Source organism: Ursus americanus, chromosome 4 (assembly GCF_024610735.1).
Source record: "Ursus americanus isolate L20-20 chromosome 4, mUrsAme1.1.p, whole genome shotgun sequence".
Lineage (NCBI taxonomy): Eukaryota > Metazoa > Chordata > Mammalia > Carnivora > Ursidae > Ursus > Ursus americanus.
The window spans coordinates 75,483,043-75,497,548 of NC_142130.1; the positions used below are offsets into that span (position 1 = coordinate 75,483,043).

General features: G+C 35.6%; 1 protein-coding gene across 1 annotated transcript in view; it reads right to left on the reverse strand.

Annotated features, from left to right (window-relative positions):
- The window catches only part of TMPRSS15 (transmembrane serine protease 15), a 111,803-nt gene extending 98,320 nt beyond the window's left edge, over window positions 1-13,483 (reverse strand). The window contains exons 1-4 of the mRNA XM_045785712.2: window positions 13,339-13,483; window positions 10,401-10,531; window positions 10,055-10,122; window positions 2,486-2,637 (exon numbers count right to left, since the gene is read on the reverse strand). Coding sequence (XP_045641668.2) covers window positions 2,486-2,637; window positions 10,055-10,122; window positions 10,401-10,531; window positions 13,339-13,483 — 496 coding nt within the window. The remainder of the gene's footprint in view (window positions 1-2,485; window positions 2,638-10,054; window positions 10,123-10,400; window positions 10,532-13,338) is intronic.
- Between the last annotated feature and the right edge of the window lie 1,023 nt (window positions 13,484-14,506).

Below are 14,506 nucleotides of genomic sequence, written 5' to 3' on the forward strand. Positions count from 1 at the left end.
TTTTTATTCAAAACTGTATTTATGATAAGTATGTGAAGAGTTATAGTCTCTTCTACAAACTAGTTTGTTTGTTTCAGTATTTCTTAATTTCTGCGTTGTCTTCTTATTCCTATAAGATGTATAGCAGCTTCATAAATAATATATGGTGGTTTATTGATTAAAAAGATAATTAAATAAAGTTTATAAGATTTTTTCATTAAGATTTTAATATTTTATTTTATTATATTTGATTTGGCTGTGAGCTATATAAAAATCCATAATATTCATGAAAATTTCATCCAATTTTAAATACAAATTAAAAATTCACATAAGACAAATTTAACTTGGTAGCTAAAATTAAGCTTGGTACAAGTTAGGCCAAGGCAAGGGACTTTAGATCTTATTCAAAGAACATGGGCTGGGAGTCAGGAGTCCTTAGTTCAAGCTCTGTTTACACAATTTACTAGTTGTGTGAGCTTGGGTGGTTATGTCACACTTCCTTATCTGCGAAGTGAGAGTAATAGTTGTACCCACCTCATAAGGTTGTGGGATTAAATGTGATAATGTATGTAAAGTGCTTAGCCCATAGTAAGTTCTAATGAAATAATGTGGGAGACAGAGACAGGGAGAGGCAGATACAGAGACAGAGACAGGGACAGAGAGCGTCCTCCCCAGCCAGGTGGCTGGTTGGATTCTGCTATTTCCTCCTCACACCTGGCCAGCTTGTGGCATAAGAAGAAATTTCCAGATACTAACTCTTCTTTCTTTGCTTCCAAGATGGAGGAAATCTTACTTGTGGACAGAACTCACCTCAAATCATTTGAGACATAAGGATTAAAATAGTTTTAAATTGGAAATAAAACATGATGAGAGAAAAAAAATTAAGCTTGGTAGCCTGTTTATGAATATGTCCTCACATTGTTCAGCAAATTAAATGTAACTTCAACGTGTGGAGCATATTCTTGAGTTGATGTTATGATATAGTTTACTGCATCCATGATATTTATTCTAAGTTAACTCAAGGATATGCTTTCATTGAATAAATATATATTTTTAAAGACCACCCCCAAATAACCCAATGGTAGGGAGTCACGCAAATAGGTTTCAGCGTACCTGTTAATTCATTTGCCATTAAAGACCACCAGAAACTGATGGCATACATCAACTAAGACAGTAAGAAACCAAGTTTCTGGAAGAAAGTGACTATTGAGAAAGTATCGATCAAGGCTGTTCAGAGATAAAACCATTGTAAACAAACGAGTGTAATGGATAAGTAAAGCACCTATTCTAATGTAAGGTAGTAGCTTTCAGCTCATCTGAATCAGACAAAGATCCCAACAGTCTCTGTTCCAGCAGTTGTGCCAGAGCCAACCCACCCATCAGTAGAGGAGGCTCTTCAGAGCATTAGTTGTCTTCTCACTAAACAGGTGCAACAGGATAGGACAGGAGACTCAATGAAAGAGGAAACTGTGCTTGATGAACCAATACCGTAAGGAAAAGCAATTAGAGCTCTGCAACTTCAGATCTACTGCCACAAAGTCGAAAACAAAAAAAAAAACCCCTTCAGAATGTTTTTATACATTTGATTTAGAGACAAACCCATACTGACCTCATTCTGTAGTATAATAATAATAATAATAATAATAATAATAATAATAATAAAATAAAATAATGAAAGCCCAAACCGCTTAAACTGGTGTTAGGCTATTCAAGTGTGCCTTTATTCCACTTGATGTGGATATTTACATGTTGATTTGCTTTCTAAAGTCCAACAAACTCTAAATTCCAAAGCATACTTGGCTCTAAGATCTACAGATAAGGAATGACGGGCCTGGCAAATCAGTAGTATTGTTCTCAGCCAAAATGAAGACATAATGTAAATGTTGTTGAATTGAATTGAATGGAGGATAACTAGAATGGAAAATTTAGAACAACCTAAGCATTGATAGACGTTATTGTCCTGCTTTTATTTTTTGATGCCTTATCTCTCTTTCCCTTTGACTTATTCTTATTTTAAAATTACTTATTTTCAAAATGAAGTTTTATTTTTTATTAATAAGTATCAGGGATGAATCAAACTCATTGACCTGTCTATTTTTCCCTCTCCTTTTCTTAAGTTCCAAATGAGAGAGTGGGCTTGACATGTGACTGTGTAATTTAATAACCTCTATGACTCTCAGAAAGTAATGAGTGTCACTTACTGTTGGAGGGTTCTTGCAAAGTCAAGGTGTGCTTGACAAACACCAAGAATGTGATGAGACCCACAAACATTTATGTATGCCAATATTTTCAGAACCTTGTCTGATATTTTACAAACTTTTCCTGACTGATATTTTCCTTCAAATATGGTTTCCCGTATTTCACATTTCTCATGTAAATGTGCTACCTCAGGCAATAAGACATGTTCCTAAAGTCAAGGACGATCCCACTGCCTCCCTGGTATATAGCTAGAATTTTAATTTCATAGCTTAATGATTCAAAGAAATCAAATAATGTTCGCAGATACCTGTGATATCAATGCTGTTTAAATCAATATGGAAAGTGACCAGTTGGCTGGATTTATTTGCTTCAATGCCTTGAATCAGTTCTTCTTTTACATTTTCATCTGACACCCATTGGGCAAAGAAAAGGTCGAATATAGCTATAATGCTGCCATTTCTGCAAAGCAAAAGATGATATAAGAGGAAAAAGTCAGCCTTCATCAAATGATTTGTGCTTAATTCATGTAAGATGTCTTTGAAATTCTCTATAGTTATCACCTTATTACACCTGTGTAGTAAAACTTGGTAGGTTATGTAAAATATTATCTTTATTTTACAGGTGGAAGAAAAACAAATTGAAAGACTAAATGTTTCTCTAAGAGCACAGACCTATCCAGAATTGGAATCTGAGTTTTCTGCCTTAGCACCTTAATCCTCAGGCCACGCTATTCCCCAGGGTTACCTGCGTCAAATTAAACACAGTCACATGGTATCATGATGTTTACTCTTAATTTACTGTTTTAAGGAAAGAAAAGTGTGGATCTGTAGGGAGAAGTCTAAGAGAGTTTCACTGATTTCAGAGAAGTTTTCTATGTAGTTTATAAAGGTCTGATAATTTATAAAGCTCTAAAAGCTTAGAGCAATGAATCTATATCTACTTTTTCTTCTTTATTCTTAATATAAAATATTAAAATATGCCCTGATTTCAAGGGATAGAAAAAAGACACACTTGGGATGTTGGGGCAATTCAGTCTCATGGTCAAGAGTTGGGATTATTTTGCCTACATTATTTCTGTCCATAACATTAGATTTCAATTATATAGCCCAAATCATATTCCTTTTTATTTGCCACTTGTCTTGAAACATACATTTAAAAAGTTTTCTTCATTGGTGATTTGTTTTCAGTTTAAAGAAACATAAAAATGAACAATTTTTTGGCCCAAAAGGAATACTTGAAAGACTTTTGCTCTCCTGCTTACACTCTGCTTGGCTTATGGTATTCTCTTAGGGTAAAACCACTTGGGAAACAAACTCTAGCCCTGATCTTCATTGTGTGCCCTTCGGAAAGCTGGGGGATACTCAGAGTATACTTGGATCCTAAAGAGGAAGGCTAGGGAGAATCACATTGTGCACTGTATGTTTGCTGGTTCTGAAATTTGGGCAGTTACACTCATATCCTTGTGGTATCTGTTGGTAAATGAGATTCTTCAAGGACTTCATCAACTCTAAAAGCATTCTGTATTTACCTGTCCATACCACTATTTTAGTAGAGCTTAGAATATATATATTTTTTCTTGAGGACTGTATATAGGATCAGAACATTCCTTGAAGATTGTAGTAAATCATCATCTCCTCTAGGTACGATATTCCTCTTTAATGTCTCTGCCACTGTCAAGGTTCACAGTTTAGCAGAAGTGATTCTTTTCCACATAGCTGGTTTTTAATTTTTAAATGAACTGGCTTACTCTGATATAATAATTTCACACTTCACCTCTGTTAAATAGGTAAGTGTAAAAAGTTAGAATGTTTAACATTGCTTAAATCATAGTAACCAAATCTTGCCAATGAGAAGGTTCCTTAGTAACTGTTTCATTCGGAGTTCCTCAAACTTACCCAAACATGGAACCACTTGCTGTCTTCAATAAAGATACATTTTGTCATATACTATTTTTTTTAATCTACTCTTCCACCTTCATTAATTTTTCCATGCTGGCTGATCCCTAATTTTATTTGAGAATAACTCTCCATTTTCTCAGGAAAGGTGATGTCTTCACTAACCATTCCTTATGCCAATGACAGTTTTATTCATGGACATATGACTGAGACTTTAGGAATGGAATCTGAGGGGACGCTGATGAGAAACTTCAGGAAAGTTTGTCCATATATAACTGAGAAAGGCTCATAGTAGACTACTCTTCTTTGTTGAACATTATTATATGTACATACAATTGCCGGGACTGCCACTTCCACCTTGGGACCATGAGACAAGCTATGGTTGACAAGCTAAAGATGGCATAGTGAAAGAAAGAAAGCACCTAAATTCCTGATTATGTGATTGTCATTGTACCATTGAATTAACCTCTGCTGAAATCTCCAGTTTTCTTATGATGTCAGATGATAAGCATCTGGTAGTTGTGGCATTTTTAGTCATGTGCTCTGTTAATTGCAGTTTTAAAAATCCTAAGTGGCATACAACTCCCAGGCTTTATTCCGTATTTATTTAAAGAGAAGCTCCAGGAAAGGGAGATTACTCTATTTTTTGCACTTGGTACTGGCCAACATTATTATTTTAGCAATAAGGAGATTGGGGCTCAGACTAATGTAGGTAACTTTGCCCAGAGTTGTATTATATCTTATTACTATCAGAGATAGGAATGAAATCCAGAGCCTCCATTTCCCAGATGCATTTTTACATAGTTACCATTTCCATACCCCCAACACTGTCGCTGTCAACACCATGGGAACTATTTGTCAAGAAGAAAGACAATACAACACATTTACTTAGATGCAGGTCCAGGTTTTTATCTTGCAGTGGTACCAGATTTTTATATCCAAAATAGATAGGGAAAATAACTAGTCGGGTTTTGGGGGAGGAAAGGACAGATATTTTTTCCCTCCATAATTTTGAAAGCTAGAATCTTCTCTTTTCTTTTCCTCTCTCTCTCCCTCTGCCTCTCTCCTTTCTTCTGACACTCTTCCCCCTCTCCTACTTCCTTTTCACCCCATCTCTCCCCTCTTCTCCTCCTCCTTCTTCTTCTAATTATGTCTCCTTAACTGCCCCTTGCCCCCAAATAGTTAAATCCACAAGATTAAATACATTTTTCTGTCCTCATAACTACATTTTAATTTTATCCTTGGTTGCACAGTAGATTGTTTTAGTTCTGATAAAATCTCAGTTCATTCTTTCTTTTTTTAAAAGATTTATTTATTTTAGAGAGGGAGAGAGAGAGAGCGAGAGCACAAGCAGGGGTAGGAGCAGAGGGAGAGGTAGAGAAATCCTCCAGAGATTCCCTACTGTGTGCAGAGAGCCCTACAGAGGCTCCATCCCAGACCCTGAAATCATGACCTGAGCCGAAATAGAGTTGGCCGCCTAACTAACTGAGCCACCCAGGTGTCCCTCAGTTATTTCTTTATGTAATTTCCACATGTTTAAATTGACTGAACACTTGCCTTTATTTTATTTGAGTTAGGGAGTGAAGAGGTAAGGTATTTTTGGTAGAGAAAGTACAACTCTGGAATTTTCCTTCCCTGAATTGAAAGTAACTGGACTAGTTCATTCTCAGGCATAAAACATTTTGTGTGAAAGATGTATCTTCTTAGTTGCGAATTATACATTGCATTCAATTATTTATACTTTGAAAGGATAAGAGTTTCCTATTCTATATCCACATATAGTTTTATTTGTTTATTTATTTTTACAAATAACTTCTTCCTGTTTTTAATTCCAGGTAGTTAACATATATGACATACAGGTTTTTTTTTTAATTTCCTTTCTCACCCACTGTAAATGTTGAGATAAGAGACGTATATGTAGAAATCAGGAAAACCATAACAAACATCTGTCTTCCGCCTACTGACGAAGCCCAAGCTGTTCTTTGATTAGTTTGATCTTGAGCTTGGTCCCTGCTTTGAGACTGATTTTATTTATTAAGGTAAATGAGAATTCTTCCTTTAGGAAAACAACAACCACCACCTCACAATGGCTATTTTCATTTCAAAGTACTTATTTCAGTGGAATACCTGTTTTTTTTTTAAGCAGATAAATTCTATCATTGCACAGAAAGCCTGTGTGCAATAAATCAGAATGTTACTTATCTCTTATTTTCTTAATGATATTGATAACCTCTAGGGTTGCTGAGTAAACAAAAGTCTTTCCTTTCCTAACTTTGTGACTCATCTGTGTTCAAAGGGCAAAATAAGCTGCATATTCCCACAAAGGGTAAACAGCACTTTATTAAAAGAATCAACTGCTAAATGCCTCTGAGTCAAAGCACTTTCCACAAAGCAGCATAACACAGTGTTCACAGAGGAGAGCAAACTTGCAGAGTGGCCACGCTTACACACGCACACACACACACACACACACACGTGTACGCGCGCGCGCACACACACACACACACACACACAATTTAACAATCTGGGGGCTGATACCAAGTAATGTTTTTAAAAGGAAGAAAGGATACCTTGATGACTCGGTTTAGTTTTCTGACTGCTCTAATTTGACCGTATATCCATGAATATAGGTTAAGTTGAATCGAAATCAGTAACCAAAAGGAAAATAGGTATTTTAAAGGATTTTTAGATGTATTTTTCACAGTTGGTGTGGTAGCTAGTTGAGAACTCAGTTATTTCTGTTGCCTGATTTTATCAATTGGAGTTTAAAATAATTTGTAAAGCTAATTAGGAGTCTGCCACTTTATTCTGAGTATATCATTTTATAAATAATTATTTAAAGTAAACCTAAATGTTTGCTTGTTGCTTTCTTTCCTGCTTCTGAATTTCTTTTCCTACCCTTCTCTACTCAGTCTCCTGGAGAGCTGAGACCTATAATTTATCTTACAGACATTTTCATGAAATCCCTTTGCATTACATCTTTCACAAACACACTTCTGATTTAAAAGTAGTTCAGCTACAACTGGGTGTGAGTGTCTCTACACTGATAAAGTGTATTATTGGTAAGTCATTATAAAATATATATCAAGTGTTAGCTACTACATTGATCTTCTAGGTAGCTGTAAAGGAGGAGAAAGAAATAATTCCTCAGCTAGAATAATTTACAGTTTCCAATACAGTGATTTTTACCATCTAGAGAAATAAAAGAGTACTTATTAAATATCAAAGAAAATGCTGGGGTTTTGATAACCCACCAAGACTGTATATAAATGTCTATATTCAGCAATTTTTCCCAATCTAGTTGTTGTAAACATGTGGATATGAAGAGTTCCATTAGCAAAACTATCCGAATAAACTCTGTAATAGACTCCGTGCTTTGTACAGATTTCATTAGGCAGAAGCTGATATAAGGAGAGGCAAGGACCCTGGATACCTCTTCTTAAGAAATGCTAAGTCCTTTGAGAAATCGGAATTAATGCTTTAGTGCAGAGCTCCACACTCAATCCTCTACAAAACTGGAAAAGGGAGGCTGGATCCACACACTCCAAAATAGACAAATCGCTTCAAGTGGCAAAAAAAGTCTTGTTGGCATGTTTTCATCCTCACAGAATATTGAATAAATATGTTAAAAATAGCCTTTTGAGAAAGACAAAAAAACAACAACAAAATAAACAAAATCAAGCAAGTATACAAACAAAAATCTTTCCTAAGAGTCCACATGTCTTCTTCCAGGCCTGGTACTGAGCTAATGAAAGAGATTTTTCAGGGATAATAAGCCCCAGAAAACAAGAGTAGAAGCCTCTGTACTGTAGAAAGGAATGCAGACAGTAGATGGGTGTAGGGTTGTCTGGCCACAGGGACCAAGACGTCATGAATATGCAATGAGATAAAGAATGATGAGGATCGTAGATAAATAGATGAGAAAGAAGAAAAAAAGGAAAGAAAGAAAGAAAGAGAGAAGGAGAGAGAGGGAGGTTTTTCATCTTTTTGTTGTTGTTGTTTTCATTGTGACTTCTGATAAGATTAGTTTTGTGCCAACAAGAAATGGCAAGGCCCTGAGTTTTCTTCTGTTCATGAAATAATTCTCATTTGACTTCATCACTGTTTTTCTAAACATGATCTCTGCCTTTGACTTGACATTCCTTCCCCAATTTGGCCACTAAGAACTAAGGATTCTTGTACTAGTGTTGGTACTCTTGTCAAGCCTGGTACCCAGTATCTTTGTCGCCAGGCTGTCTGACTCGGTTAGTCATGATCTGAGGTAAGAGATTAGCCTTCTTGTGTAGTTAGACTCATTGCCCTTCTCCAATGACGTAGAATCCCTTATGGCTTCCATTTGAATAAGGGTAAATGTCAGACTCCTAGACTTACATTCCACACCCTCCTGATGTCTCTACATCTTGGTGGACACTCATTGACAGCTAGAAAATATCATTAATATGCTTTTCCCTTACTAGACATTGCACCTATCTTTACAATCCATCCTTACAAGCCATTAAAAACCAGTCTGGGTCACCTCCCACAGGGATGCTCACCTGACACTCTAGCCCCAGAGAGGTATGTCCCCGACCTGCTCATTCAGCATCTTGTACCTACATATAAAGTAACAATCCTACTACAATATAATTGTCAATTTTTCTCTCTTGTTAGACTATGAGCTCCCTCAGAGCAAACAATGTATCTTTGATATCTGTATTTCCAGAGCCTAGTTAATGTCTGTCTCAGTGTATGTGCTCTTTATATAAGTCCTAGAGAACAAATAAATCTTTTCCTTGACACTTATTGTTGATATATTGAGTACTATGTTAGGTGCTACATGTTTTCTTCAACTCGTCCTACAGATATAAAAATAAGTATACTCTTACTAGGGTGTTAACTTTCTGTTAGAATACAATTTCAATGAAAAAACTCTAAACTAGCCCTCTGGAAACACAGGAGTGTTATGTATTCAGGAGTCCCTTGGGTTGGAAAGGCCGGTGGTGAAATGTTTTGCGAAAGACGCAAGACAGTCTGAGAGGCATGAGACAAGACTACCTAAGGAGAGGAGAAAAGGGATGCCATTTCTGGTACAGACAGAAGAATTGATGTAGCATATACAGATAGAGATACATTTATTCTGTAAAAAACTAAGAACTACAACAAAGATCAGTGGGTGAGAGCCCAAGAAATGGACATTGAAAATAAGAAATACTTTTCTAGCAACTGAAGTTAGAAACAAATAAAACACATCAGTAACGATGATGTTCACAGCAATGTTGAAAATGGATTCCTAATTTTTATCAGATATCCTTGTATGAGGGAATCCCTTTTAAGCTGTATGAAGCTCTTTCTTTTGGGGGATGACAATGAATTTCCTACTGAGGCTGTGGGCTTTCCAGCCTGAAGCAGGCAAGCGAAGGCTAGACTACATCATTTCAAATCTTTTCCATTCCTGCATTCCTATTACACAAACTGTTTATACAGCTTGCCATGTAACCTCCAGTAACATTAGTTAGTATACGATAAATGATGTATGTGCGTTAAATGACAAATCGATAAAAGTAAAATTAATGAATATTTACATTTTGTAGGTAATGACTTAGCATCGCCATCTTATGCTTTCTGGGGGCAGCAGTGAACACATGTGCTCTCCCCTGTGACTTACAGTATGAATGGGATGGAATGAGTGAACGTCTTCCACATGTTCAGAGCAAGCCAAACGCTCTGTCTGCGTCTGCATACATTCAACCTCAGCCCCCTCCTCGTGTCTCTGCAAGATTTTACTCAGCAGAGAGAAACGTGAAGGTTTCACATAACGTGAAAGTTTACGCAGTGCCACTTTTCTCACAAAATCCTCAGAAAAATGTTGAAAATTTTAAATGTTCCCCTTTCTCCTAACTGTGGGACACTATAATAGCAAATATTAGTAAATATTAGCAAAAAAATCCCCTATTTTGTGATTCTGTGTTCTTATCCATAAAAAATTTTTGAGCTATACTCACTCAAATTGTAAAATTCTTGAGTTTTTATATTCATTTTTCAGATTACTTGATTGAAAGATCTCATCCATCTAAAAAAAATAAAGTTTTTAAAAAGCATATTATATTTAAGACAAACTTTTGTTCAACACTTTAAACAAACCGATCTTTCTCTTCTGCTTTAAATTGGATTACAGATAATTTCCTTCTCTGTGGTCACAGGACTCAGACATTAAAGCATCCTGGGCGTATTACATTTGTTTACTAATTTTCAAAAAGTAAGAAAATGGGATCTACGCATCTTCTGGCAAGTAGTTAGTGAAACTATGTTTTGAAATTTTAAATCAGCTGAAAAAAGACAGTCTCCTACCATTCGCTGAAGGTCAAAAGCAAGAATTTTGAAATCCACTGAGAGTTTGTCTTGCAAATTAGGATTATATGTCGCTCCAGATGTTATTTTCAAGGTCCCTCTGCTTTTGTAACTTTCTCCAAGCACTGCATCTAAATGAATTAATAAGAAATAAAACACTAGAAATGTGTTATGAGTAAGAGAAAATATGCACATTCCCACTGATACTCAGAAATAATGTTCTTGCGTCATGTGTTGGTGTGGTAGGTCTTGCTTTTTCTTTGCAGACTTCATGTTCCATAATTAAGTTCTTGTGTGTGTGTGTGTGTGTGTGTGTGTGTGTGTGTGGCTATGAGGTTGTTTTACAGGATTAAAAATAATCTTCTTTATCCTACTAATTTTTTTTCTTTTCTTTGAAATCTAACCCACAATCTAAACTTCCAAGTATTTTTTTTTTTTAAACTACTGAGATTCCTGTTGGAAGATAAGGGATAAACTGTCACTGATTTTGGGAACTGACTCAGGGATTCATGGTGAGAAATGGGCCATTAAAAGTTTTAAAAGTTCTGTAGTTGCTTTCAGATGCTTCTTGAACACCTAGCATCCAGGGACCCTGTTGGTTTTCTACATGTGGATGGCTCTGAACGTGTCAGTGTGTGTTACTTTGAAACATAGATTTGAAACTACTTCTTTTATTCTGATAATGATAAAGTTGGCATGTACGACCTTTTGCCATTAGATGGTGACTGTTGTTATTGGAGAAGTTATTGAGAATGTTGCAGAAAGTGTATTATCTCAATAGAAAATAGAAAGAAAATGTAAGGGAAAAGGTAACAAATTGAATATAAATGTGGGTAATAAAACGTGCCATCAAGTCTCGCATAATCCCTTTATCAGAATATCTTTTTTGATATATATTTAAATTTAAAATGAGACTCTTCAACTGAGACACAATGATGAAACTGTTTGTAAATGTATTAATAATGATACATAATTCCCATATGATGGTGTGAGATGTTACTTCTCCTTTTCCCAGATGGCAAATTGGAGCTAAGATTCACTATGAAAATTTTCCAAGGTGATAAAGTTAATAAGTGACAGATTTGGAATTTGGACATAGGATTGACGCAATTTAGAACCCAGGATCTGTCGTATATTGACGCCAAACTTCCCAGTCCAGAAGGAACATTAGAAATAATATTTAAAGCAATAAACAGGCATTTAGTCTAAACAGCTATCGTTGCATAATTGATGAAATATTATCATTTATGCCATTTTATTTGTTTTTAAATAGTCAAAATTACATTTCGATTTGCATGTTTAAGTGTGAAAGACAAAGAAAAACTGAAGAACTGCATGGGAGGAGACTGAAGGAACAGGATAACTAAATCCTATGTAGGAATCTGCTTTGGATCCAAACAGGTAAAGGGCATTCGTGGGAAAACTGGTAAAATGTGAATAAAATGTGTGGCTCAGTTAATAATATTGGACCAACGTTAGTTTCTTGGTTGTGACAACTGTATTATGGATATACAAGATACTGGTATTAGGGGAAGTTGGGCAAAGCTTATGTAAGAACTCTACAATTTTCGCAACCTTTTTGTAAGTCTAAAATTATTTTCAATAAAAAGTAAAATGGTGTGTGAAAGCTAGCATGTCTTATGTCTTCTGGTGTTCTACTATAGATTTAACTGCACTCTCTTTTTATGTTTAGTTGTTCACTGTCAAATCATATCAACATTGATAAATATTTATTTAAATTTTACTTATAAAATAGCTTCTGTACCTTCACTGAGCATCAAAGATTCCAGTGGACTCTCAAACGACTATATACCCTTCAGGTTATTTACAGCATTTAAGTAAGACCAAAGCAGCCACTTTGCTAAAAGTCTCAGGGAACCTCTATATAAAATACCCCAAATCTTCTTTCTCTTGAAAATACATCCCTTGAAGATAGCTATAGTATTTAAATGGGATTGTATTGGAATTATTTTATAAAACTATGAAGTACTGATACACATTTAAGAAGTTATTTAAATTTGTCTCTGATTTCTCACTTCTAAAATGAAGGTAACTATGGGGCACCTCAGTGGCACAATTGGTCAAGCGTCCAACTCTTGGTTCTGGCTCAGGTCATGATCTCATGGTCATGAGATTAAGTCCCTAGTCTGGCTCCTGGCTCACTGGAGAGCAGTCTGCTTCGGATTCTCTCTCACCCTCTTCCTTTGCCCTTCCCGCTTGTGCTCTCTTTATCCCGCCCCCCCCCGAAATAAATAAATAAATCTTTAAATAAATCTTTAAATAAATAAATAAATAAATAAATAAATAAATAAATAAATATGACGATAACTATAACAAGTAACTCATAGGTTTGCTGTAACAAGAGAATACATTTGAAGATCTTTGAAAAGCTGCTGGTATAGATAATTTAGCTCTAAATAATAGTTACTTTTCCCTATTTCTGTTTATTACAGGTTGCTATTCTGGCAGGTTGAGATCTTCTAAGTCTACAATTACATCCAAGCTCTCTTATACTGTTGCAATTCAAATTGTTGGACTAATAAGAAAGAAAATATTATTCTCTAGAAATAAGCAATATATTTCCTTTAACTTTGACTATTTATTGACATGACCAGTCAACAATGTTTTAATATGTTTACCATTTAAATTGTATCAGAAGGAATCCTCGGGCTATGAAATCTACTTGGTTATATGTTCACACTAAAAATTTACTTAACGTTTTTCTTTTAAAAACTTAGTCTCATGCTCGAATTCTGGATTATACACAAGCTAATTTTCTAATATACTGTAAAGTGAACTACAGAAAGCATCTGAATGTGACATAGATACCTTGCTGTGAAAGTACAGCAATGAGAAAAACGTGCTGGCGGGAGAACTGAGATTAGAATGGGCACGTTCATCTGGGAGCTGCTTCAGTAGCCAAAGCCGGGGTACTTACCTCTTTCTGATTCCTTGACTGCCAGCCAGGACACTGCAAATAATCCAGCACAGACAACCACCAGTAAGACAAAGAGAGCTGCAAACAGGACTTCATAGGTGCTGAGAGAATGGTGCCTGGAAGGTATACTTCTTTTTGACACCATTTTTGGCTTTGAAAGTATGCTAATCTAAGAACTGTAAAAGAATATGGTCCCCTCAACCAACTAGAGATCGAAACCTCTCAAGTTGTCAAGGATTTGTAAAGCAACCACATAAGTCTACCCTAGTGTTAGTAGTCAGCTTAAGAGTCGTATATGTCCCTTTAGCAACATTATGTCTCTATATGTTAAGTAGCTTAAAAAGGGTAGTTAATCTTTAAGAAGATATTAATGAGTAAAGATATGCCCGGTGTTATAAATGTTAATCACCTGAACCATTTGTTGAGGTGAATGAAATTAAATGCATGTTGTAAATAAAAATGACACTTTATCATTTCAAGAACTATTAAGAAAAATGTGAAATTCATAGCAAACAAATTAGTCATTAGGCTCATGTACTTGATATTTGTAGAGAGTTTCTAACAGATCAACCTTCTACCCTCTGACTCATGTCATTATTAAGGCATTTCTCCTGTTCTATGTAGGTGTAGACATTCTAAAAATAACTTTTATCTACAAGTATCTATTAAGCCCAACATATATATTAGTAGGTGTATCTCTCTCTCCCCCACCTTCCCTCTCCTTCCTTCCCTCCATCCTTCTTCCTTTCCCTGTGTGTGTGTGTATATGTATATGTGTATACACATATACATGTTTCCTACTGAAATAATCACAGATTTTGTAGTCTTCATTATATCCCCCATGTGAAGTCATGCAATGTAGGTAGTATTGATTTAACTTAATGGAAAGTCTACTTTAATAAGGCATCACATGGCCACTCTTTATGGCCTTGTGTGGTTACCAATGAATGGGAGTAGCTGCTGGGAGAGGGAAAAAAACCAACAAAACTGTTTCTATTTTAAGGAAGTATTCTGGGTGCGGAAGACACTGCTCTTTTGTCCTGAACTTTATCTTTTTAAACATGCTAATTGTAAGAAGAAAACAGGTTAGAGAACAGGTCAACCGGAGACCTATAGTTTATGGGACAATCAAGACTGTTTTCTGATAATTAAAAAAGAGTTTATCATT